General features: G+C 45.5%; 2 protein-coding genes across 5 annotated transcripts in view; one reads left to right on the plus strand and one right to left on the minus strand.

The window, feature by feature from the left end:
- Positions 1 to 24,373, minus strand: part of SCFD2 (sec1 family domain containing 2) — an 807,609-nt gene that overhangs the window by 313,556 nt on the left and 469,680 nt on the right. The window contains exon 8 of one of the 4 annotated variants that reach the window (XM_050790570.1): positions 10,309 to 10,428. The exons of 2 other annotated variants lie outside the window; for them this stretch is intronic. In XM_050790570.1, coding sequence (XP_050646527.1) covers positions 10,309 to 10,428 — 120 coding nt within the window. Of the gene's footprint in view, positions 1 to 10,308; positions 10,429 to 17,844; positions 23,140 to 24,373 lie in introns of those variants that run through there. One more of the 4 variants, XM_050790572.1, reaches the window with a different exon arrangement.
- Positions 1 to 24,373, plus strand: part of LOC126954756 (60S ribosomal protein L14-like) — a 1,186,913-nt gene that overhangs the window by 41,809 nt on the left and 1,120,731 nt on the right. The window lies entirely within an intron of this gene.

The following is a 24,373-nucleotide window of genomic DNA, read 5'->3' on the forward strand; positions in this document are numbered from 1 at the left end:
GAAAGCTATCCGGGAGCCTGAAATCCACAGCCCACAATCCCTTGGAAGGGGATTCCAAGGCCCACAGCATGACTACCTGGCTGCGCTCCTTTGGAGTGGTGCAAGTGGGCCTGCACACTTTACCATCCTCCTTTCCCACTCCCCACATTGTCCCAGGTATAATTAAATGAGTGAATTAACCAATCCATGTCAACGAGCTCATTGGTGGAACACAAAAAGTCTGTACTCCAATGAAGAGAAAAAGTAGAAGAGGAAGAGAGAAGGAAGCATTTTCTTGTTGTTAAAGAAATAATTTTTCAACAACCTTATGAGAAAGTTTTCTGTTTAAAAACTTAGTTTTTGGAAGCATCTATGTGACTTCTTCTTGAAAGAGGATTATCTTAAAAATATATATATAGTTAATGTCAGCCAAGTCATATTTTTGGCAGAAACAAATTCACTGAAATCTGTGTTTCATGATTTTCCTCGAAAATCATGCAAGGAGCCTTTGAGGACAGTGGGTGAAGATTGGCCTTCTCTATCATCTGCATGCATGGTTTAGACACCATTTGAATGTGTGTCTCCCAAGAGGGTCTCTACTTGTTTCAGGTCTTCCTCACCAAACCCAGTAGGTAATTGAGCCTGGCGGCTTCCGGGCGAGTGCCATCAGCAGACTCTGAGTAGATCCCAGCTCCACACTGACTGGCCAGAAGCCCTCCAGAAAGTCACAACTTACAGCCTTGCTTACCTCATCTCTCTCAGAAGGAAAATAACAGTGCCAAGCTTGAAGCAGTATGGCAAGGATTACGTAAGATCATGTATGTGGAACACAGGAAGTGCTCAGCAACTGTGAGCTGCTATTGTATTGTGGTTTTGTGATTCAGTCCTAGATCTCCTTCTGAATCTTATGAAAGCTAAGAACTTTCTAGAAAAATATACAGACATTCATACAAGATTTTGTGTTATAGTTTTAGCGGTGGTTAATGAACTCCTAGGAATTCACAGACCACAATTAAGAAGCTCTTTTTCAAGCTGGGTGCGGTGGCTCACACCTGTAATCCCAGCACTTTGGGAGGCCGATTTGGGCAGAACACCTGAGGTCAGGAGTGCAAGACCAGCCTGGGCAACATGGTGAAACACCATCTCTACTAAAAATACAAAAATTAGCTGGGCGTGGTGGTGCACGCCTGCAGTCCTAGCTACTTGGTAGGCTGAGGCAGGAGAATTGCTTGAACCCCAGAGGCGGAAGTTGCAGTGAGCCGAGATTGTGCCACTGCACTCCAGCCTAGGTAACAGAGTGAAACTCCGTCTCAAAAAAAAAAATAAATAAAAAAGAAAAAAAGAAGCCCTTCTTCAGAAATCTTTTTAAATGCACACATAAAGACAAACATTGCGCACTCTTTGGAAGTAGGTTCTTCAAAGGAGGTAGAGGCCAGTAGTCGTTCATGCAAAGGGCCCTCCCCTCCTGCTGTGACTTGGCAGTCTCTAGCACACTGCCAGCCCTTGGGGTCTTTAATTCTAAAGCAAAGATGGTGGATTCGTCTCCGGCTGGGGTGAGGGTGGGCCTGAGGGCTAGGGTACATCTCCATCCCCATGGATGCTAAGTCTTCTTGGCAGGTTTGAGGAACTTGGAGTGATAAGGCTAAAAGTGTTGACTTCCAGAGCAGCAATAACTGAGCCCAAAGAATCTGTCACTCTCGGGTAGTGTGCTGGGCTTCCAGCCATGGCTGACAGAGACCGTGGATTTGGCTACTGCACTGAGCTGAAACAGTAAGGCCAGTCCTCACATCTGAACAAGCAGGTATTTAACAGTAATCAGTCTACAGCTTTGTGAAGGCTCAGCCAGAGGCTGTCTGGGGTCTGCTCTGTGGAGGGGTGAAAAGAAACAGATGGAAAACAGGGGTTTCTCAAGCAGTAAGTTAGGGGGCCTTCGTGGAGGGGAGACAGCAGGACTGAGGCCAGGAGGCTTTGGGATAGCACAGTGGTTAAGAGCACAGGTTTAGGAGGGTCCAGTCTGCGTTGGATCCTGGCTGGGCCACTTGCCAGATGAATGACCCTGGAGAAGTTGCTTAACCACATGGAGCCTCAATTTCTTCATCTGTAAAGTGGGAATGATACCCACCCCACATGATTATGTGAGGATCAATGTGAACATCTTCTAAAATATCTGATACAATGACAGGCTCCAGAGGGGCTCAGAATGGCAGCTGCCATGACTGCTTTGTCACCATCACTGTCCTCATTATGTGCATCTCCAGCTACATCCTTCCACCCAGCTCACAGCAGTCATGGGGTGGATGCAGGGGAGTGGAATTGCCAGAGCCAGTGACCCTAAGTGTGAATCTGATCGTATTACTACCAGGCTTAAAATCCCTGCAGCTTCCTCACTGCCCTCTGGTAAGCCCAGCCCTCCCGGAGAGCATCAAAGGACTTCAGAACCTGAACGCTGCCAGCACTCCACATCCAGCCCTTGCCTCCACACCCCCAAATCAGTCCCACATTCCAGCCTCCCTAACTCCTCGCAGTTTTGCACCTGGCACTTTGGGGATGCTTCTTGGTCCGGGAGAGGAGCTCCCTACTCTGGCCAAAGACCCGTCCTCCATTGTCCTTCAGCAATCAGTTCAGGCATCACTCCCTCCAGAAAGCCTTCCCAGACCACCCCTCCCCAAAGCCTGAGTGTGTCCCCTGGCTGTTGGTATCTCACTGTATTCCCTGTCCACTTAACTGAGTCTTTTCATTGTTTCTTAGCACAGTGCCTGATACACAGCAGGTCTTTGAGTCAGTTGGCGCCTGATTGAGTGAACAAAAACCATAAAGCAGTGAAGGAGGCAGGGAGTGTAGCCATGGTCAGCGGGAAGTTTTCGCTCAGGGCAGCTCTAGTGGAAGATGCTCAGACAGCTCCAGGTAAATGTGTTTCCTCTCCATTCGATGAAAACCTTACTTGTCTCTAATTCCTATTTTGAAGAGCAGGCAGGATCATACTGCTGACATTTCACATAGAGCATGAAATATAAGAGTTGGTGGTCTTTGAGTATGTTTGCATCTTAGGCATCTTTCAGTATTGGCTACTTTTGAGCATTTTCAGAATTTTTAAAGCACATTCTACTAGAACATTTCGACATTATTTGGCTAAGACCACCCTAAAATTCTAAAAAGTGGGCCCTAAACAGGAACAAAGATGCTCAAAAATGAAAAAGAAAATAGTCAAAAGAGTTTGAAATTAGCTGATCAGATATGACATTTAATTGTTTTTAAACATGATCATCAACCATGTGATAGTGGACAAGTTAAGCACTAGAGAATTCCTTTCAGAGAACTGGTCTTTTCTCAGGCAGCCAAGGGCACCGAAGAAAATTCCCATGGGTGATGCTCAATCCTTGCCCACCATATGGCCACTTTTCTCTGCATTTTCTAAAATGCTTCTTTTGATTCTCAGTATTAGAAATCAGAGGTACATAGAACCTAAACCTGGTCTTCCCTGCTTCCTCTCCCTCTCCCCTTTTCAGGGTCCCTGCCATCTCTTCTTCTCCTCCTTCTCCTTCCCCTCCCTCTCTCACCTCCCGTTTCTTTCTGGGGGTAGTTTTTGTTACTTCTTCTCAACTCAGACCTGAGTGTCATTCAGGGCTGAAGAGTCAGCTGACTTTACCCCTGAACCATCAACTCCTAGCCACCCCACTTTCACCTGCTAATAGCCAAGTGGGCTGGCGGCAGTGGCCAGCCTCCTTCTCAAGCCAGAGGTGTCCAGGATGCTCAAGAGCGCCCTGCAGTGCTCAGAGCTTGGCCCAGCCACCATATCTGCCCTGCACCATCCACCCACTGGAACACCTCCCACAAAAACAGCCAGTGGGGAGAGAATCTTTGCTGATTAAAAATAAATTTCACAGTCAAATATGAGAGACGGGGTTTTTAATGAAAACAAAAAATTGTTTTCGAAGAGCCTGAACGACACTGCAAGCTGCAGGGTAGTTATGACTTAGGCGTGAGCACGTGTTGCTAACTGCAGGCAGTTCTATCAAGGAATGTTTGAAGATCCTGCTCATTCATCAACAACAAGCCTCTGTGTCAAAGCAGATACTTGACATCAAAAAAATGTACCGGCTGACTGTGAGACGGGGTGGAGGACATCAGCCAGGGAACCAAGTCCCTCTAGCAGCTTTCGGCCGGCACTGGCTCTCTACTCCAGCTAGAAGGGGGATGTTCAGTCTTTGTTCTCAGGCCTGCCTTGAACTCCACATGGGCAGCCCAGCCCTTAGGAGTGACCCAGCCCTCTGGGCTTTCTGCTGCTCCAGACCATGGCTATAATTTGTAGGTGCCAGCATCTTCCTGTTCTATTTCTGCTGAGCACACAGGAAGCAGGGAAGTCCAGGATTTACATTCCATATCCCCCTGATTTCTAACACTCAGTATCAAAAGGAGCAAGGAGTACATTTTTTGTCCCCTTTTCTTTTAAATTTGGGAGATCCTTCCCCAAAGTGACCCACATATGCACAGGCACCAACATGCATATTCATTCGATAGGCAGCTTTTGGAGCATATATTGTATTCACGCCGTACAGGCACATGCACACATACACACTCACACACCTGTGCTAAACCCAGAAGGCTTGTATCATTAAGCCAGTGACACAGTGGATTAGCCTTACTGAAAAACTTGGGAACCATCTGACCTGACTACCACTGCCACAGAGTCACTGTGCCGTGCTTATAAGGCTCTCAGAAGACCTGAAGTACGAGATTCAGATCTTTTCGCTGTTGTCTCCCCGGGGCTTCCCATCAATTTTAGAATAACCTGGAGGCAGGTTTGTGGAGCCAGGATTAGGGATCCTTGAACCTCTTAAGTTGTGTGCAAAACTGTGTGTGAGCATATTTCTGGGTCTACTATTTTTTTAAAAAATTATTATGTCTTCACTAAACATTCAACTCTGGGTTGGGCATGGTGGCTCATGCCTGTAATCCCAGCACTTTGGGAGGGCAAGGCGGGCAGATCACTTGAGGTAGGAGTTCAAGACCAGCCTGGCCAACACGGTAAAACCCCGTCTCTACTAAAAATGCAAAAAATTAACCGGAAGTGGTGGTGGGCACCTGTAATCCCAGCTACTCAGGAGGCTGAGGAAGGAGAATCACTTGAACCCGGGAGGTGGAGGTTGCTGTGAGCCGAGATCGTGCCACTGCACTCCAACCTGGGCGACAGGGCGAGACCGTCTCAAAAAAAAAAAAAAAAAAAAAATATTGAACTCTGTAAATGCAGAACTACAGGAAAGTGTGGGTGCGGCATGCCTCACTATGAAAAGCAGTGGATGGGTGTCATCTTGCCCACTGGCCTTCCTCTTGTTCCTGAGCTGGCCGTTCCCTGTATTTTTTCAGAGGTTCCCTCCCTGTTATTTTCTTCTTACAATCACAGGCTTCTGCTAGCCTCTCGGCTACCATCCAGCTGCAAAGTTCAGCCAGCCAGAGCTGTCTGGCCGTGGAGTCCCACAGTAGGCATTGAGTGAGTGAGGAGAGAGGCTGGTGTCGGGCATATGCGGATCAGAGCAGGGGAAACCTGGAATTTCCCACTTGGTGTCTGTGGCAGTTTGGGATGGGGGAGGTTGCCCTCTTGATCCCTTTTCAGTAGACAGGAAAGAGGACCTTCTCCAATGCACACATTTTCACTCATCAGTACATCTCCCAACAACCACAGGCAGGAGAGTGGAGAAAACATGTCCCTTTTAGAGCAGAGAAGTCTTCAGAGGCTAGCAGGTGGGCATGTGGTTTCTGGTTTCCTATGTTTCATGCTATTCTTGCCACTTTTTGTGAAAGAGAATTCATTTCTGGAGGTGCTGTGAATGGATTCTATTCATTTCCTTTGAACAGCTGATCCCCGAATGCTTTTCAAATCTCAGATCCAAAGCCTTCTCCATGGGAGTCTTGCTATCTAAAAGAAGCTCGTCCTCCTGGTTTTTTCTACACTAGCACCTATCTATGTCTGCTGTCCACTTGCCACGAGCTGGCGCTTCCATGTTTATTGTCAGTTACTACCCAGTAGAATGGAAGTTCCATGAAAGTAGGAATGTGTCTAGCTTGGTCACTGTTCTGTCCTTAGCATAAAGGACAATGCCTGGCACAGAGCAGATCATCTTTTTGCTTTTTAGATACTCTATAAACGCCTGTTGAATCATTAGTTAATCCAGCTTAATAGGAATGATTGTAAGTTCCTGCACGTGGATCCAAAAAGCACCCACACAGCAGTAGAATAGGGAAGATTTGGAATAATAGCAATAGATACAAAAGACAAGGTGGTTTTAATTGTCTATAATGTCAGTGTCAGTCAATAGGTTGGTGTGGTTTGTGTGGTCTTTTCCAGAAAAGCTGCTTTTCTGTTATGTCGGAATGACATAAGTAGAGTCTCTAATGTTCAGTATTGGACATTCAATTAACATTCATGAATATCCAATAAGTGGCAGACTCTGCGGTGCTGAGAATATAATAGTTGAAAAATGCAAAGTCCTGAGGCTGGAGGGGCATAAGCAAGGACAAGAATGGTAGGAAAAGAAGCCCCAGATGTAGGCTGGGGTGAGATCATGTGGGCGTTGTAGGCCATGGTAGAGAGGAGGAGGAGATGACCCCAATTTTCTCTGAGCTGATCAGTCCACACCAAGGTTTGGCTTTTGGTTCCAATCAAGTGCTAGAGAGGGAGACAAACTGGGGTTGAGGAGAACTGCCACATCATCAGGGAATTCAAGTCCATGTCACAGGGTAAGAGGGGGGTGGCTACAGGAACTGATGATATTCAGTTTGGAGAAGAGAAGACCTGGTGGAGGACATGGGAGCTATCTTCATATGTCTGCAGAATCGTCGTGTGGAAGAAGGATGAACCTCATTTTCTTTTAAATTCTGTGTGGCTTAAGAGCTAGAACCAGCACTGATGAGTGACAGTACCAAAGAGGCAGATTTGGGCTTCATCTAGAGGAGATATTAGAACCAAGAATGAAGCCCTCTGTGGTGGTTAGTAGTGAGTGTCAACTTGATTAGATTAAAGGATGCAAAGCATTGTTCCTGGGTGTGTCTGTGAGGGTGTTGCCAAAGGAGATTAACATTTGAGTCACTGGACTGGGAAAGGCAGACCCACCCTCAATCTGGGTGGCCACAATCTAATCAGCTGCCAGTGGAGCCAGAATAAACACAAGCAGAAGAACATGGAAAGATTAGATTGGCTTAGCCTCCCAGCCTACATCTTTCTCATATGCTGGATGCTTCCTGCCCTCGAACACTGGACTCCAAGTTCTTCAGCTTTTGGACTTGGACTGGCTTCCTTGCTCCTTAGCTTGCAGATGGCCTATTGTGAGACCTCACCTTCTGACTGTGTGAGTCAATACTCCTTAATAAACTCCCCTTTACATCTACATTTATCCTATTAGTTTTGTCCCTCTAGAGAACCCTGACTAATATACCCTCCAAGCCTCAAATAGGCTGCAGTGGGAGGTGACAAATCCTCATCCTGGGAGATGGTCAAGTAAAGGCTGGATAGTAAAGCCAGAATGGAAGCACTAGCTATGTCTATTATTGCTGTTTACATCAATGATCAAGTGAGGGTTACTCCCTTGCTCGCCCAAAGGTCTTAGACGGTCTGTTGGGTATAGATTCTGTAGAACCTATCCCCTTCAATTAGGTCACATGTGTTCTTGAACAGAAGTCAGAGTCTGAGCAGACACTGGAACTAGCACGCATGCCACTTCGTGTATTGCTAGGGCAGCAAGGCATGATTTCCGCTGCACTCTAAAAAGCAGGAAGCTGGTCCTGTCTCATATCTGCAGAGTTTGCTGTAGGGCCAGGGCAGCTGTGTGTCTGTCAAGTTCTAAGAAAGGGAGACCTGCAACAGCAGGTGTCACTCTGCAAACATCCAGGTAATTCACCTCCTTCAAAAATGTGGAGTGAAGGACTTCAGGATAAAGAATGCCTCTTCTGTTTCCCCTGCTGCCTGAGGAATCTTCCTAGGGCCTACTAACTCTTCAGAGGAGCTTTTTGCACAAAGGACAAGTAGCAGTCAAGGTTGATCCTTAAGCTCAAAATTCTTTGAGAAGCTCTCTCTGCAGATGACTGAGCACAGGGTCAGATTGCAGCAAAGTCACTGTAGATTCTGGGGCTCTGCTGTCAAACTCAGGTCACAGGGCTTTGAAAACGTCTGCATTTTATCCTTTTAGAGTAGGGATTAACATGTCTTTCAGGCTATTACAATGCATCACTGTTCTGAAGAGCTAAGAATTTGGTTCACTATGTTAGAGGGGCAGCAAGAAGTGTGGTTTCTGATGGAAAAAAAAAAAAAAGAGGTCTTGCTCAAAAAGGCAATCATTCATTAAACAGAACCATATCACTGCTGGCAAGGAGGGTGTTAAATGACGCAGAATTTGCAAATTTATCAGAAATCTTACCAGCTATGACCATAACAGGTGATAGTAACAGAAGAATGATCATAGTCAAAAACTGGTCACTGCCCTGCTCAAGAGCCTGCTGCAGCTCTCTGGGTATCCAGGTCCCATTCCTCAGTTGGGTGTCTGGAGACCAGCAGGGACCAGACCTTCTTGACTTAACCTGGTAGCTCAGCGAATCTAACAACACAGACTGCTCCTACCAGGCCAGTTCCCTTGGAGTCAATAAACCCCTCAAACTACAAGGGTTACTGAGTCACTGCCATTTGCTCAGGCCTGGAAAGCCCCAGCCTTTGTCCTCAAGGAATTTATATTTGATTGGGGAGACTAGACCAGCAAATATGAAGTAGTCAGGGAGAAGTCCAGATCTGCATTTCCCAGTATAGATGGTGGAGGTGGGTAGAGATGTGGAAAGAGCCCAGAGCAACAGGTAGGATGTCACAAAAGGGAAGGATGCAGCTCCTGGAGCTGGCTGTGTGGATATGTACAGTAGTGGGTGGAGGTAGGAAGTGGCACAAAGCTGTAACCCCAAAGCACTGGGAAGATAACACCCCCAGAGTCAAGTCTCAACCTGGGGGGATGAGAGTGGAAGGGAAGACATCCCAGGTTCTCTGACCTCTGGCGTGACAATTCTGAGCTGTGTAACACCAGCTCCTCAGGGGCCCCTGGAGGACCGCGCACCCAGAGCATACCCAGCTTGGCAATGTGTTGTTTTGTGGCTTTTCTTCTTCACTGTCTTTTTTTTTCTGAGTTCTTCACTTCTGCTTCTTGGGATCATCTGCCAAGTAAACTACCTGCTCTCTCATCCCTGGCTTTGGGGCTGCTTTGGGGAACACACTAAGGCAAGCGTTTTACATCTTACCAATTTAACAGGCTGTGCACCCCCAGTCACAGGAGAACTTCCAGAGGCAGGGGTTCTCCTCTTCCAGAAGCCTCTCTCCCTGGGCTCCTGCTGCCTCATTCTGTGAGCCTCAAATCCTCCAGCACAGCAGTGTGGTGACTGCTCAAAAACGGCCGGGAATAACTGCAGCCATCATTGACTGAGAGTTCTGAGCCAGGCACAGTGCTAAGAAGCATATTCTCAAGCCTCTTCTGATTTAAGATTCACAGCCACCTTGGCCCATTTCCTAAATGAGGAAACTGAGGGCTTTTTCCTCCCAGATCACCTGCTTAGTCAAAGGCAGAGATAGGATTGGAACTTGGGCCCATAAAATAGAAAGGTCTACGTTCTTCACTACTGGGCCACAGAGCCAGTTTTCTTGTTTAGGGGATGGGATGGGGCCTGGCAAGAGGTATAGAGAAGAAAGCTACAACACTAGTCATTGTCTGGACAATGCTCCTTCCCGCACTCCTCTGACTCTGCTCTCTAACTGCCACAGTTGGGAGGTGGTTCTTGGAGTCATCCCTCCATTATCTGGAGCCTAGAGAGCAGTGAAAACTCCTGACATATTCAACACTGATTGGACACCAGAGAATATAGGACCCTAAGGAATCAGGAATAGGGATAATAGTACCTTAGCCCCAGAAGCCCAGAGCTACAAAAGAAGAGCTCTCCTCCCTCCCTTCACCCCACCAGACTCCACCCTACCCCAGTTTATTTTGCAAACAACAGAGTTTCCATTTAGGGCTAATTTGCCTGGTGTCATAGCATTTAATCTGTCATGATAGACTTTATCAAAATGACCCAGTCCTGCACCTCTGGGAACAAAGGAACTTGTTTGTTCCTGTATGGGCATGTAGGGCTGGTTCTGGCTGCAGGAAGACATTGTGACACAGGTGGCAGCAGGAGGGAAGAAACAAAGCCAGGAGGGTTATAGGCAGGCAGGCTAGGAGATGGGCACTGGGACCCCTGGGTGGAGGGCCCTCACCCACCCTTCACACCCCTGCCTCTGAGCTCTTGTTCAAATCATGGAAGACTCAGTACCTGGGTTCCTGGTTTCAATGATGCCACAAGATCTTTGACCATTTTCACTTCAGAGACTGTGACCCCACCTACCACAAAGAGGATCAGGACAGGGTAGTCACTAGGATGAGGGCGGCTCACCTGCAAAACAAAACACCAGCAATATCAGATGGATGGCAGTGATGCAGGTGCGATGCAGCTGGGTGCCATCTTCATTGTCCCTCTGTAGAAACCTCAGGACTACTACTGATAGTGGCAGGAGGCAGAAAAATCCTAGGGAGATAGGGGTGGGGGTGAAACCTGATGACAGTTTAAAGCCTAGCTACAAGTCCTAGGTAAATCCATGGATTGGATTGAGAACCTGTCTTCCTATTTGGTGTGTTTTCCTCTGATTGATCCCTACCCTTCCCCTATTTTACATATACCTACCCTTCCCTAATTGGTTTTTTACACTGTCATGTCTATCTTTCAGTGGTGACTTTGTTTTAGCCTTTTTTTTGCATACTTGCAAACCAATCAGCATGCACTTCCCATTCTGAGCCCATAAAAGCCCCGGACACAGCCACACACAGAGCGAAACCACCTGACTTCAGTTGGGGACCACCCGACTTCAGTTGGGGACCACCCTTGCATCCCCTCTCTGCTGAGAGCTGTTCTGTTGCTCAATAAAATTCTTCTCCACCCTCCTCACTTTTCAATTGTCAGTGTGACCTTGTTCTTCTTGGGCATGGGACAAGAACTCGGGAACCGCTGAATGCAGGTACAAGCTATAACATGGGTGAGCTGGGGCATGCCTGCCTAGCCACAGGCTGAGCCAGTGCACAAGCCATGTATGGCCCAGTGGGCCGAGTAGGTGGGGCATCTCCTGTGGCAAGCCTGGGGTCTAGCAAGGCCTGGGAGTGGGGCATTGCTGGCTGTGGAGGTCCCTGGTTGGCAAAGTGGGTGAGAAAAATCCTGTGTCACTACCTTCATTATGCAGGTGTGATAAACAGCCCTTAGAGAGATGATGATTTCTTAGCTATCAGATGTCCCAGTGGTCTGTGAACTCATTGACTGGGAAAATGTATAACACAACTCCTTATTATGTCTCTTTCGATAAAGATTTCGTTGAAAGAAAAGTTAAAGGAGCAGGAGCTACTAAAAACAAGAGAAGGCTGAGGGACAACTTCTTTCTTTCTTGTTAATCTCAGTATAAATGTGCCCCCTTCTTTGTTGCATGGCTCTGTTTATTTCCTTCAAAGCATGTAAAACAGCTTGTCGTTACTCTATTTGTTTAGTTATTTGTTTACTTGTTGGCCATCTTCTCTACTAGAACATAAATTCCGTGAAGCAAGAGCCTCATCCTCCTGGTTTATGCTATTCCCAGCTTACCTAGTACAATTTCTGGTACATAATAGGTGCTCAATAAATGTTTGTGGAAATAATAAATAAAGCCTTAGGTAGGTGGAGGCAGAGGGTGTACAAAGATGAAAAAGCACAGGGCCCACCCCTCAAGGTGCTTACAGTACAGACTTATAGCCCTTAACTTCTTCAAGGTAGCCTGAGCTGAGGGTCCATGTTGCATGGAACCTACACAAGATGCTGTGGAGAATTCCACCTGATTCCCTATGATTTCATCAATGAGGTAAAAATATTCTTATATACTAAAATGAGAATAACTCAAAGTAACCACTCAGGAAATGCAAAATGACCAATAACTAGACTCAGTGATGGGGATACTGAGGGGACAAGAAGGAATTTCTGAAGACAGTATGTTTTGAGCTGAATCTGGAAGCCACAGTTGGTTTGATGAGGAGTGGGCAGGAGAAATAGTGTGAGCCAAGTTCCAGAGACAATCAGTCACCGGAAGGGTGGAGCGGGACAGGGAGGCCCAGCCAGAATGGAGCATGCATGGAGTCCTTGCAGGAAAAAGTCTGCCAGCTGCCTGCGTGGCCACCAAAGCCAGAAGGTGGGTAACAGGCTTCACCCCAGCAAGGAGAAGGGGAATGAAGGTATAAGTGTACATGTCCATCACAATGCATCTGTGGGTCACAGGCAGTCCAGAGGAGTGCCTGGGGGAGGAGCAGGGCAAGAGGAAGCCCTTTCTCTTACCAACCCCCAACTCCTTTCTCAGCTGAGATCTCTGGCTCCCTTGCCTGATTACACCCATGTCTCAACATCTTATTCTAAAAGCACTTGAAAGGATGATGCATTAAGTGTTCCCAGTTATGTCATTATTCCTTGGCTTCTGAAGAGGAAATTCAGAATGCAAAGGCAGCAGGCAGGAGGAAAGGAAGGACAGAGAGAAGAGAGAGGACTAGGGGACTATCTAATGGCCTCAAAATAGGTGGTGGTGAATACTGGAAAAAATTTCAAAACACTCTCATCTTTAGAAAAAGACTCAAGTCCGCATCCTGCTCTGTACCTCTGTTTCTCCCTGACCACGTTTGTCAACTGCTTTCTTCCAATCTGCATATCAGACACCATAGCAACCCTGCTTTTGTCCTACTGTACCCTGGAATTGCTCTCACGGGAGTCACCAGTGGCTATCATATTGTAGGAGTCAGTGGACACTCCTTTGTTGTCATCTAACCTGACATTTCTGTGGCATTTGTCACAGCTGATGACACCCTCCTTAAGAACCATGATAGCACTTTCTCTAGGTGGTTCCTTCTACCCTTCTAATTGTTTCTTCTCAGATTTCTTAATAGGTTCCCTTTCTCGGTACGCCCATTTAAATGTTGTTACTTATGGCTCCATCCTTGGCTCCTTGCCCTTTGCACTCAATGCAACATCCCTGAAGGACCTCATCTTCTCATGTGCCATTTTTTATGTACATCTCAAACCTATGCCTTTTGCTCAGTCATCTCTGTTGAGCTCCCGTGGACAGCACCACCCAGCTCCTGCGGACGATACCTCCCGAGATTTCTGAACTCAACAGGTTTCAAATGTGATCCGTGATCTTTTCCCCAAAACCTTTCCTTCTCTTGAATTTTTAACAGCATCACCACCTTCACAGTCACCTGAGCCAGGTACATGAGGGGCATCTTAGACTTTGCTGTCTCTTTCATCTCCCAGATGACGTTCTGTTCATTCTACCTACTTAAAGTTATCAACAGCTCCTTGGTTACTTCCACATTAGATCACTGCTACAGTCTTCTAGTTTGTCTCCCCTACGCAGTTTGGCCATACCCCATCCATTCTCCTCATTTTTGCCAAGTACGTTTTCTAAAATACAAATATTTATTATTGAATATAGCAGACATTGCACTTTTTTTGGTATTATCTCATTTAATTTTCAAAATATCCTTAGAAAGCAAACACAATTATTAGTGTGTTTTGCAAATGCAGAGATTGAGGTTCATGCACAGTAATGGATCCAGGAGCAAAATGCCAGAGGCCACACTCTTAAACACCTCTCGGCTCCATCACATGCTCAGATTCTCTGCATAGAATCTCATAACTTTTAGGATAGAGTTCGAACTCTGTAGTTTAGCATATAAGGCTTTTACAATGTGGCTCTGGTTTATGACTCTGTTTTCATCTCCTCCACACACACTATTTGCTGGAGCCATTCACGGCGGCTTGTGCCATACCTGAACACCTGGTATTTGTTTTTTGGAACATCTGTTAAACATATGATAATTTACTGAGTGTATGCATATCATCAGTGTGCTGCTCCATTAATTTTGAAAGTAAACAAACCAGTGTAACCAGCACCCAGACCAAGAAACAGAAAACCAGCACCCTGAAGAGACCCCCTCATGACCTACTCCTGTCACTACCTCCCCACAGGTAATCATCATCTTGACCTTAACAGTCTACCTTATACTTACTCAACTATACACCTTGGGGATTTTCCATATCAGTAAGAAAGGCCTGCAGGCTATAGACACGGTGTGGACCACACCAGTGGGTTTTGGCCTGTTTGTGCTTAGTACTTAGCACCTGGTAAGCTTTCAGTAAATGTTGCATGAATGAAATAGTTACATGAAGGAATGAATCATATCCGCAGGTTAACAGGAAAGGCCCTTCTTTTCTTAGAAACTCTCCCTTTACTTTATGCAGAGTTCTTCTGCCTGAGTAAGTAACCCGGATCTTCCTTCCAGCCCTACAAACAATTGTTGTTTCTCACTTAATCCTGGGACAGAAATAAATTGGCTCCAGAACTTGAACGTGGTACAATATGTTCCCAAAGACATATGCTTTCTATAAGAGAGTCTGGAATCCAAAGTACATTGGGAGAATCCTGGAAGGATGTATTGACAGATGAAAAGGGAAAAAAAAGAAACAAACTGCGACAACAAAGAACAATACCCTGGGGCTAAGGAGTGGGGGGAATGTTGGTTTTGGTACAAATAAATGGGTCCAATTAATGCATGTTGGTGTTTGCTATTTTGGTTTCTGTTTAGATTCATGTTTTGATACCAGACTTTTCTTGTGGAGCTGTTCAAGTCAGCAGACTGTTGGGAAGTGGAGACTTTTCAGTCTTTTCCATCAGAATAACACATTCCTTACAATAGGCCATACACGACTAAGCCCTGTTTGCATGTTAGTTCATGGTATAAGGCACTTTGAAGATGAAAGACTGAAGCATAACTACTGCAATTGCAAATGCACAGATTAATAAAGTAAGTCCGAGTCACTGTTCTTTCCTTCATTTTCTAAATCTTTGCTGGCTGTGATTTTAAGACATCAGTTCTGGTGAGAGAAGACAGTTTCCTTACACCATTCCATCTCAGCCTTTGCAGCAGAGGCTGCTGAGACCCCTTTGGAGGAGTGCACCCCTGGGAGAGCTCTTTGATGTGTTGTGATTGTCTTCTATCACTGGGGTTGCCAAAAGAAGGGTTTCTGCTGCTGCTTCCAGTTTCCAGGTGCCCTCTAAGAGTTTGGGATCCTGATTCCTCCTCCACATGGTGCTCCTCCACTCAGTTTCTCTTTATTTGTGATTCATTTGTCCCTACAACAGGCAAGGGGCAGGTCATTCTACAACAATGGACAGGGCCTTGTAGAAGGAAGACAGTTCAATAGGAGCTTTGGCCTTAAGGGGGTACTAAGCCTCGGAAGCACCCAGGGTGACACTGAAGTTGGCCCTTGGTAATGGCTTTTCTCCCCCCAGGAATTAGTAACAGCACTGCCACTCCCTCTGAACACTTCATGTTTCATGTTTTATTCACTTATTCATCCATTCAACAAATATTTATTGACTAACTACTGTGGGGCCAGACACCATTCTAAGCATCAGGGATTCATCAGTGAACCAAAGAGAGAAGAACCCCTGCTGTCACAGAGCTGATATTTTAGCAGAGGGAGAGCGACAGTCAATAAAATCAGTAAGTCAGTGGGTAAGTAAGGAAGGTGGTGAGCGCTATGGAGGAAAATCAGGTGGGAGAGGGTAAGCAACAAGCATCACTTTATGCAAGCCTTGGAATCTATGAAGTAGGCAGAAGCCCCATTTCACACAGAGACACAGAAGCTTAACGAGGTGGAATAACTTGTCCAAAGCGGCGGAACTAGTAAGCTGTAGGGTTGAGGTTGAAATCAAAGTCCCTCTCGCTGCAGAGCTGTAACCGTTGTACCTTTCATTCCACATACTGCCTTTTCTCAACAAAGTCTTCAAACGAAAAGCATTTTTATCAGCATTCATCTCTTAAAACTCTGTACTTTTGGTTCTTTAGAAACATCAGCCAGTCACCAGAGCCTGTGGGACTTACTTTTACTTACAGTTAATCCCATTGCAAAAGGTTTCCATGCTGCTAGAGCCCGTCGGCTGTTCAGCTTGACCTCTCTGCCTCATTTGCTGCAGTTGATGGCTTCCTTTTTCCTGAAACTTCCCCCCTGCCCTCTACTTTCTAAGCCCTCTTAGCTTCTCTCCCTCCTTGGAGGGCTCCTCTTGCTCGACTTGCTCCATGACAAGCTGTGTTCCTGACTGCTCTGGCCTCTGGCCCCTGATCTTCTCCCAAACATCCTCCCTGGGTGGCCCTGTCCCTGTCCATAGTTCAATGCCTCACACATGCCAGTGTCCCCAGATTGCTAACACTGGCCCAGGCTCTGCTGAGCTATCAGGCTGTCTCTCAGGCTCCTACATTCAACAAGTCTAAAGTGCAAGTTTTCTTCTTTTCCAGTTCTGCTTCCCAATGGAAACAATGTTAACACTGTCCATCCAGTCACTCCAAACTAAATGAATGGCCCTAGACAGCCTCCACTCATTTACGGCTGCATCCCGTCAATCCCCGTCCTGTGGAATCCACCAGGCTTCATCCCCGTCCCCTCGTCCCTTGGCCCTACTTGACCTTAGACTTTCATCCTCTCACCTTCCCTCCCCAGTCAGTCTGCTCTTGTTTTTGTCTCATGCACTGCTGCCAGGGTGAACTTCATAAAATGTAAACTGGTTATATATTCCTAGCAAACATCCAATGGCACTTCAGTGTTTCTGGTCAAATGTCAAAACTCCAGCCCTCTGGGATCGAGTTTCTGCTTATCTGTGTCTTCATATTCTTCTACTCCCTGCATGTCACCCTTAGCTCCAGTCATTTGGAACTGCCTGTACTCACCTCAATGTATGCTGGCATTTCATTACTTCGGAGTTCCTAACTCCTGCTGGTCTGGCAAAATCCAACTCCCCTGGGAAGCTTTCTCTGACTCCCTGACTGAGCTATTCTTCTGTGCCCTCACATTCCGTCCACCACACCACTTATCTCTTCTCTCCGCAATCCTCAATTTTCTCATCCATCTCCTTAAAAAACTTTAAGCTACGTGATATAGCTGTGCTTTGGCAGGTAGGGAACCTGGTTTGTCTCTATATCTTCCTTAACCGCAACAATGACTAGCATACAAAAGAGCCTCTCAATCATTGCACACTGTCAGATGCAATATACAGACTGCCAAAATCAAGTTTGTGTTTTTGCTTTACAGTTCATACCAAAATCTATCTCACTTGAACTTATGGATCATGTTTAGCTAATGTTATGCAAATACTGAACCGTATTTCACAGCATGGAGTATGATTGAGAAAAAGAAAATATAAACAATGGTTTCAAATAGTGTTGCAAAGAGGAATTCCAGGATTTGTATTCATTTAATCAACAAATGTGAACACTGAGATATTTTCCTCTTGTCAGAAATGTCCTTAAGTCCAATGGACCTAATCCAATAGTTCAGCCCTCTGAGTCTTGCTTCTTTTCTTTTCTTTTTTCTTTTCTTTTATTTTCTTTTCTTTTCTCTCCCTCCCTTCCTCCCTCCCTCCCTCCTCCCCCTCTTTCTTTCTTTCTTTCTTTCTTTCTTTCTTTCTTTCTTTCTTTCTTTCTTTCTTTCTTTTTCTTCTTCTTTCTTCCTTCCTTCCTTCCTTCCTTCCTTCCTTCCTTCCTTCCTTCCTTCCTTCCTTCTTTTTCTTTCTTTCTTTCTTTCTTTCTTTCTTTCTTTCTTTCTTTCTTTCTTTTTCTTTCTTTCTTTCTTTCTTTCTCTTTCTTTCTTTCTTTCTTTCCTTCTTTCTTTCTTTTTTCTCTCTCTTTCTTTTCTTTTCTTTCTTTCCTTTCTTTCTCTCTCTCTTTCTTTCCCTCCCTCCCTCCCTCCCTCCCTTCCTTCCAGTCTTTCTTTTTTCTCTTTCTTTTTTCAGGGTCTTGTTATGTTGCCCAAGCTATTCTCAAACTTCTGGGCTCAAGCGATCCTCCTGCCTCACCCTCCCCAGCAGCTGGAATTACAGGAGGACTACTGCACCCTGTCTTGTTTTTCTTATACGAACAATGTGTAACTGGATTACATGACCTCCAAGGCATGTTCAGCTCTCACCATCCAAGGACCTGACATCAATCTTTACTGACAGCCCATGATTTTTGTTCTGCATTCCAAAGCATCCTTTACCCCTGTTATAGATTCTTCTGCAGGTATCTGTCCAATCCACAAGCCAACAATCTCTCCTGTCCACATGGTCATACGAAAGGGTCCCAGCATCCATGCAGTCACAGTGTGACCCCGTCCTTCAGTCACAGTTGATTGGTTCTGGAATGGCCCCCTGACCCAGGGTGGGCCAACTAGAGGCCCTTCCCTGGGAATTGAAGCTTAACCTCAAAAGCTTGAAGATAAATGAGGTTCAGTCAAAGCTGTGGCATAGCTACTCTACTCAACCATTCATTTATACTATTTATTGAGAATCTACAAAATGCAGGGCACTGTTCTCATTCAGGGCAGAATGGGTCTCATAGAACTGTCTGGTTTCCTGATGGCTTTCCAGTTCTTAGTCTCAATCCTCCCTGAGGTCTCTTGCATCGCTGCCCTTGGGTTCCCCAGGACATCCCATGGGCCTCATAATAAATTTTCCTTTAGTTAAGTTATTACAATTTGTTGGCATCTTACTTCCAATGGAAAGAGTTTTAACTCTTACCCCTCAACACCAGCAGCTTTTCAAAGCCTACCTGAGCAGTTGCTCTAGTTCTCCTTGTGGTCCTCTTTTTGTTGCCACTTAAGGCAATGGGAGACTCATATCCACTTAGATAAGGGACCCAGAGGTAAGCACTGGGCTTTCTGTGAGTCTTTTTCATAGTTTAAAAAATTTTTTCCAATTAAGCATGGCCACATAAGAAATGAAAGAACAAAGAAAGAACATCTTAAAAAGCACACTTAAAAGGAGGTAAAAGGGCCTCATGCAGTTTCATTAGATAAAACCCAACCTCCTCATGTCAATTTTATCAGAGAAAACATCTTGACAAATCATGTCCTTTAGTCAAAACAAGCTGAGGTCCAAACATATGGAGTAGATAGAAAATAAATTATTTTCAGGAGATTGAGATCCAAACCACAAATTCCAGAAATGCACTTTAAAAGTGCTGCCTATTAGACATGCTAGTTTTAAATTAAATTAATGTTGTAGGGAGAGGGGTAAGGTATGTTTTGATTTATTTATTAGATCATTATCAAGCTTTTCTCTAAGGAGCTCAAGGTATTCCATGCACAAGGATTTTGGAGAAAAGGCTGTTTTAAGAATGTCAGGTTCTGCCAAAGCTATTTCTCCCTAGTTTGCTAGAACCACCCCCTAGTGGGCTTCACACACTGCCCTTTGAAGCTGACAGCTCTGTGTGGCTAACCGCAAGTCTATCCTCTGGTTGAGAAGTACATCAAGTTACTTCAAACACTTCTCAGAACTGCTGGAAAAATGATCTAGTGGGTATACTTGCTCTTCCCCCAGCTCATCTGGCTTACTTTATGGGACTTGATGGAGCAAACTTGGGAGAGGAAAGTTCCCCAGCTCAGTTTCTTATCAGGAAGTATTTTTAAAAATATTATATTGTTAAAAAACATATGGAAGAATAGCAAACAGGCCTTTCATTGACAAAGCCTTTCTGGGCTCACTTATTTTGAAACCAGCTTAGAAGCATGAGTGATTTTTCCATCCTCTAGATTGGAGGGAAAACTCCTAGGATTAGCCAAACACTGCCTTGCTCAGCTTGACAGCCAAACATATTTAGGTGGAGTACAGATTGTATTTTCCAAAAGTGCCCATGACAATATTTTCTGTTCCTCATGCTCTTGATCCATTTTCAAGAGGAAAAGTGCATGTCCCCTCCTCTTGAACCTGGGTGGGCATTTGTGATAGCCTTGACAAATAGAGTACAGTGCTGTGGAAGTGATGTTATGTGGCATTTGAGGCTAGGTCATAAAATACAATACATCTGAATCCTGGCTCTCTCCTAGGATGCCTGCCCTTGGAATGCAGCTGCCATGCTGTGAGAAATCTTGGCCACATGAAAAGGCCCACATGGAGAGAAACTGAGGCCCCTCGATGCCAGCTACCACTCGGCGTCTACTTTCTGACTATATGAATGAACCATCTTGCAGGTGAATCCTTCCCTACTGAGCTCTACCCAGAGTGTAGATTATGAATAAAATGAGTGATCAGTACTATTTTAAATCAATGATTTGGGATGACTTGGTATGTAGCAATAGATAACCAGAACAGGTGGAGATGAAAGACTTCTCTGGACAATCTGATTTCAACAGGAATGCATGCTAAACACTGCAAAGAAAGTAAGTTCAACCAGTTGCAATATGACGCAGATGAAATTCTGACTCTAGTAAAGGCAAAATCCAGCTACCCTGACTTTCCTATCATAGAGGATTTGTTTGATGCAGATAATCTTAGACACACAGGTATTTTTCTTAACTTTCGCTGCCTGCAAAAATGTACATAAATAAGATTGAGTTCTGTGAGCCATTTCCAAGTACCTGGAATGGAGGTCTCCATTTCCCTGCAGTGCTGAGGTTGCCCGAGGAGCAGCAGCAAACCTTTGCAGAGCAGAGCTCTTGCTCAGTTCCCGTACGTGAAGACTGCACTGCTGAAGTACTCCTGGGAGAGTTGTGGGCCTGAGTTGCCTGGGGCTTCTGCCTCTGTGTTGGCCAGGGTCTAGCCCTGCTGGCCTCCATTCCTGTGAAACAGCTTGTGACGGCATGTGTCCAGATTTTCACTGGCTCCCTACAGTTTGCCCCAAGAAGGACAGTCGATGTCTCCCAAGACTGAGGAGCTCAACAAGTTACTCACAGTGGAAAAGAAAAAGAGGAGTCTGGAAAAACACATTACTGCCTTATGAACACGGCTTCCCACAGGCACAGCAAAAGAAGAGCACTCAGCACTCCATGCCTTTCTGACAAGAGCAAATCAGTAGTGAAATATGAAATGTTTGTGACTTTTTGGGGGGGCAGCATATCTATTCTATTCTATTTAATTCACTTGTTCACCCAACAGTTAGGCTTTGTGCCCCAAATACTTGAGCACTGGCTACGTACAGGCATACAAGGGTATTAAAGGTGGCTCTTTTCAGACGTCACAGTGTGGCAGGGATACAAACCCATAAAAATAATAATAGCAAATACTTATGTAGTACTTACTACGGGCCAGACATTGTTCTGAGTGCTTTATATGCATTCATTTATTTAATTATCATAATAGCCCCCAAAAGTAGATGCTATTATCATCCCTGATCTATAGATGATGAAACTTAGGCACAAAGAGGTTAAGAGATGTGCCCAAGGTCACATAGCTAGTAAATGGTGGAGCTCGGGTTCTAACCCAAATAATGTGACTCCAGATGTGTTACCACTACTCTCTGTTGGCTGTTGTAAACAAACACAGTAGAATGAAGTGATTGCTATTAGCATAGCTTATAGTAGATGGCATGAGGAAGGAATGCATGAAAGAGACAGCTGTCTATCATTTATAAAATGTAACTTAAAAAATAAAGCTGTTAAATAGGAAAGAGCCTCAAATCTCCCTTGGTGTCACTCATTCTCCTATGTGACCACTCTGTGAAGACATTTCTCCTCTTGATTCCTTGAATTTCTCAGTCTACAAAATACACTCGTTTACTTCTGTTCTGTTCTGTTCTCTAGAGAAACAAAGAAGTTGGAAGAAACAGATTTGCACACTGTCAGTGTGGAAAGGAGAAGAGAGCATCAGATTTCTTTGACAGAGGTGGAGGCAGGCTTCCTTCCCCTTGTGCACATCAACGCATGGTGGGCGAGGCAAGAGCGAGTGGGCTGCTGCTTCTTTGGGGTTACCTACAGATGAAGCAATGACCAGCTTTGCCTTGCTTAGTAGCTGCTGGAAAGGAGGGTCAGGGCCTCCTTTGAGGGTCACTGGAGTTGAGTGATTGGGGCTGCTACCTTGCAACCCCTGTGAAACTGAGATAGAAGCTTTTGGCTTAAGGGCAGTAGTTGGAAAGAGGAACCAGTGCCTTGGAGCTGTGCTGCTTTCTGAATAAGGACTAAAACAGGTCCACCCTGACCACCCTCCCAACTTTTGGTGAGACTCTGCTGTTTGTAAGGCCTATACAGGTACCGACCACTGAGGATGCAGAAAAGAAAAGAATCAGCTTTCTGATTCTCACAGTGATAGCGTTCACATTCTTTTGATAAGAAAACATTTAAATAATGCGTGTGTATCTATGTGCGACTGGGTTGTGTTATTTTATCTTGCTAGATGCAGTGAACTCTGATCTAGTCTGTTCTGTTCTTTTTCAGTAAAACATGCTGTTCAAAACCATTGGACTGATATCTTGATCCACTAATGTGCAGTGAATCAAGTTGTGCAGTTAGGAAAACACTAGTCTGAAGAAAAACAGTCTGGAGAAAGGTACCTAATATGTATAGATACAAAACAGTATATGACTGCAGCTACAAAAGTATGAACAAAATGTATAGAGCCCTGAAGAAGCCACGTGGGGCCTGGACAATGTTCTCCTGTGTTCCTTCCATCACCTGCTGTGAGGGCACACACTCTACACCCCACGGGAGTAACTGCTGGCTCTGTTACCCAGCGCATCTCTCACCAGCCTCTCAATCTGCCCTCATCCCCGTACAGTCTATAGACCCTGTTTCTGGGTGTCCCTGTGTCAGCACCATCACGAAACCATCTTTGAGTTCAGAGATAGGGAAGGGATGGATGAGCAGCTCAGCTAGAGCCTTTCAGGCTCTAGAATTCTCCCATTTCTACAGCAGCACCCTGAGCACGGGAAGGATTCCACATTGATAACTTTATTCAGCAGAATTTGCCTTTTCGTGTCTTTCTGGCTCAGCACTGGTGGGTCTTGAGTGAGAAGGGGAGGAGGGAGCAGATTCCAGAAGAACAAAGCAGGGCAGCAAGTGACAAGAAAGAAATGAGCAATAACTGTTGGTAGCTAATACACAATGAAGATGCAATGTATAGAGGCAACTCAACTCCAATGCACACACTTATTCTCCTGGGGAGTGCTGCCAATGAGTCCCAGGGCCAAGTCCCAGAGATGCAGATGAGGTAGCAGCAGATGACCCTCGAGGGAGCTCATTCACACTGGCTGTCTCGATGACCAGCCCAGGCATAGATTTTATTCATGAGCTGGATAGATGCTGAAAAGGGAGAGCAGTTGTGCTAATGAGTAACCACGAAGGAAACCAGAATGAATGACATATGAGTACATGAATACTTAACTTCCAAGAAAATGCCTGGCAGCCTCCTGGAGCCAAGAAATGTGGTTAAGAGCTAGGCTTTGGAATACGAGTGACCTTGGGACAAATTCTGGTGTCACTATTTCCTGTGTGCTCTTAGGAAAATGCCTGAGAACAGGGGAGAGTAAGACCCCATCTCAGCCTTCTGGAGGTTCACATCTACTGCGTAACCTTTCTGGGCCTCAGTTTCCTCACTGGTAAACAGGGATAATGATAGGACCTACATTCTAAGGCTGTCATGAGGATCAATATCAGAATGAATGGTAAGAGCCTGGCTGAACCATGGTACACACTGATCACAGGTTCTCTATAACTTGGGAGAGTAAGAGGTGATGGAAAACAACACGAAGGAGGCTGGTGAACGGTTATAGCCATGTTAGACTCCATCTGCATCTTGCATCCTCCTCTGGAGGGCCTTCAAGCAGAGTGGTAGACATCTTCTCTTGATGGCTTCACTTCTATCTCAAAGAAGTAGCTCTTTGGGAAACTACAGTCAGTGTCTCAAAGCCCTACTGGGTGTTCCTCTTTAAGTTCATTCCAATTTTGTTCAAACCCTAACACATACACCAGAGGTAACTCTTTGCTGTACCATGTGGAGTGGTAGGAGGGTTCAGCCACGGAGAAGGCCCATTTAGAAAACAAACAAAATGACTCTCCTTTGGGGGCTGGAGTGGAGAGGGCTTTGTTGCCAGCCCACCAGGACTCTCCCCACCCCCTATAGACAGATGAGATGCCCTGGCAACTGAGAGCTGGGGCCTCACAGCTAAAGGCTGAGGAATGGATCCTGACAGCTGCTGGGGGGAACTGGGGGAACACAAATTCCTTTTTCTTAAATCCATTACTTGGAAACCTCCCTCTGAGATCAGTCTTAAGCTGGCGGAGCATTTCGTCATGAGCCCTAACCCTGGGGGTTTGAAATGGAGAGAAACACAATAGCCCAGTGCTGGCCCAGGACGGTTCTAAACATCTTCCTAGGTGGAGCCTGCTTGAGGACAGTGGAGCAGGAAGCGATGCAGAAAACACTCTGCAGTGTTTGAAAGGGTCATTAAAAAATAAACTCCAAAATAAACATGATCAACAACAACAAGAACAACAAGTGACACTCTTGTTTCATGAAACAGTGACAGAAAATGCA

Source organism: Macaca thibetana, chromosome 5 (assembly GCF_024542745.1).
Source record: "Macaca thibetana thibetana isolate TM-01 chromosome 5, ASM2454274v1, whole genome shotgun sequence".
NCBI lineage: Eukaryota > Metazoa > Chordata > Mammalia > Primates > Cercopithecidae > Macaca > Macaca thibetana.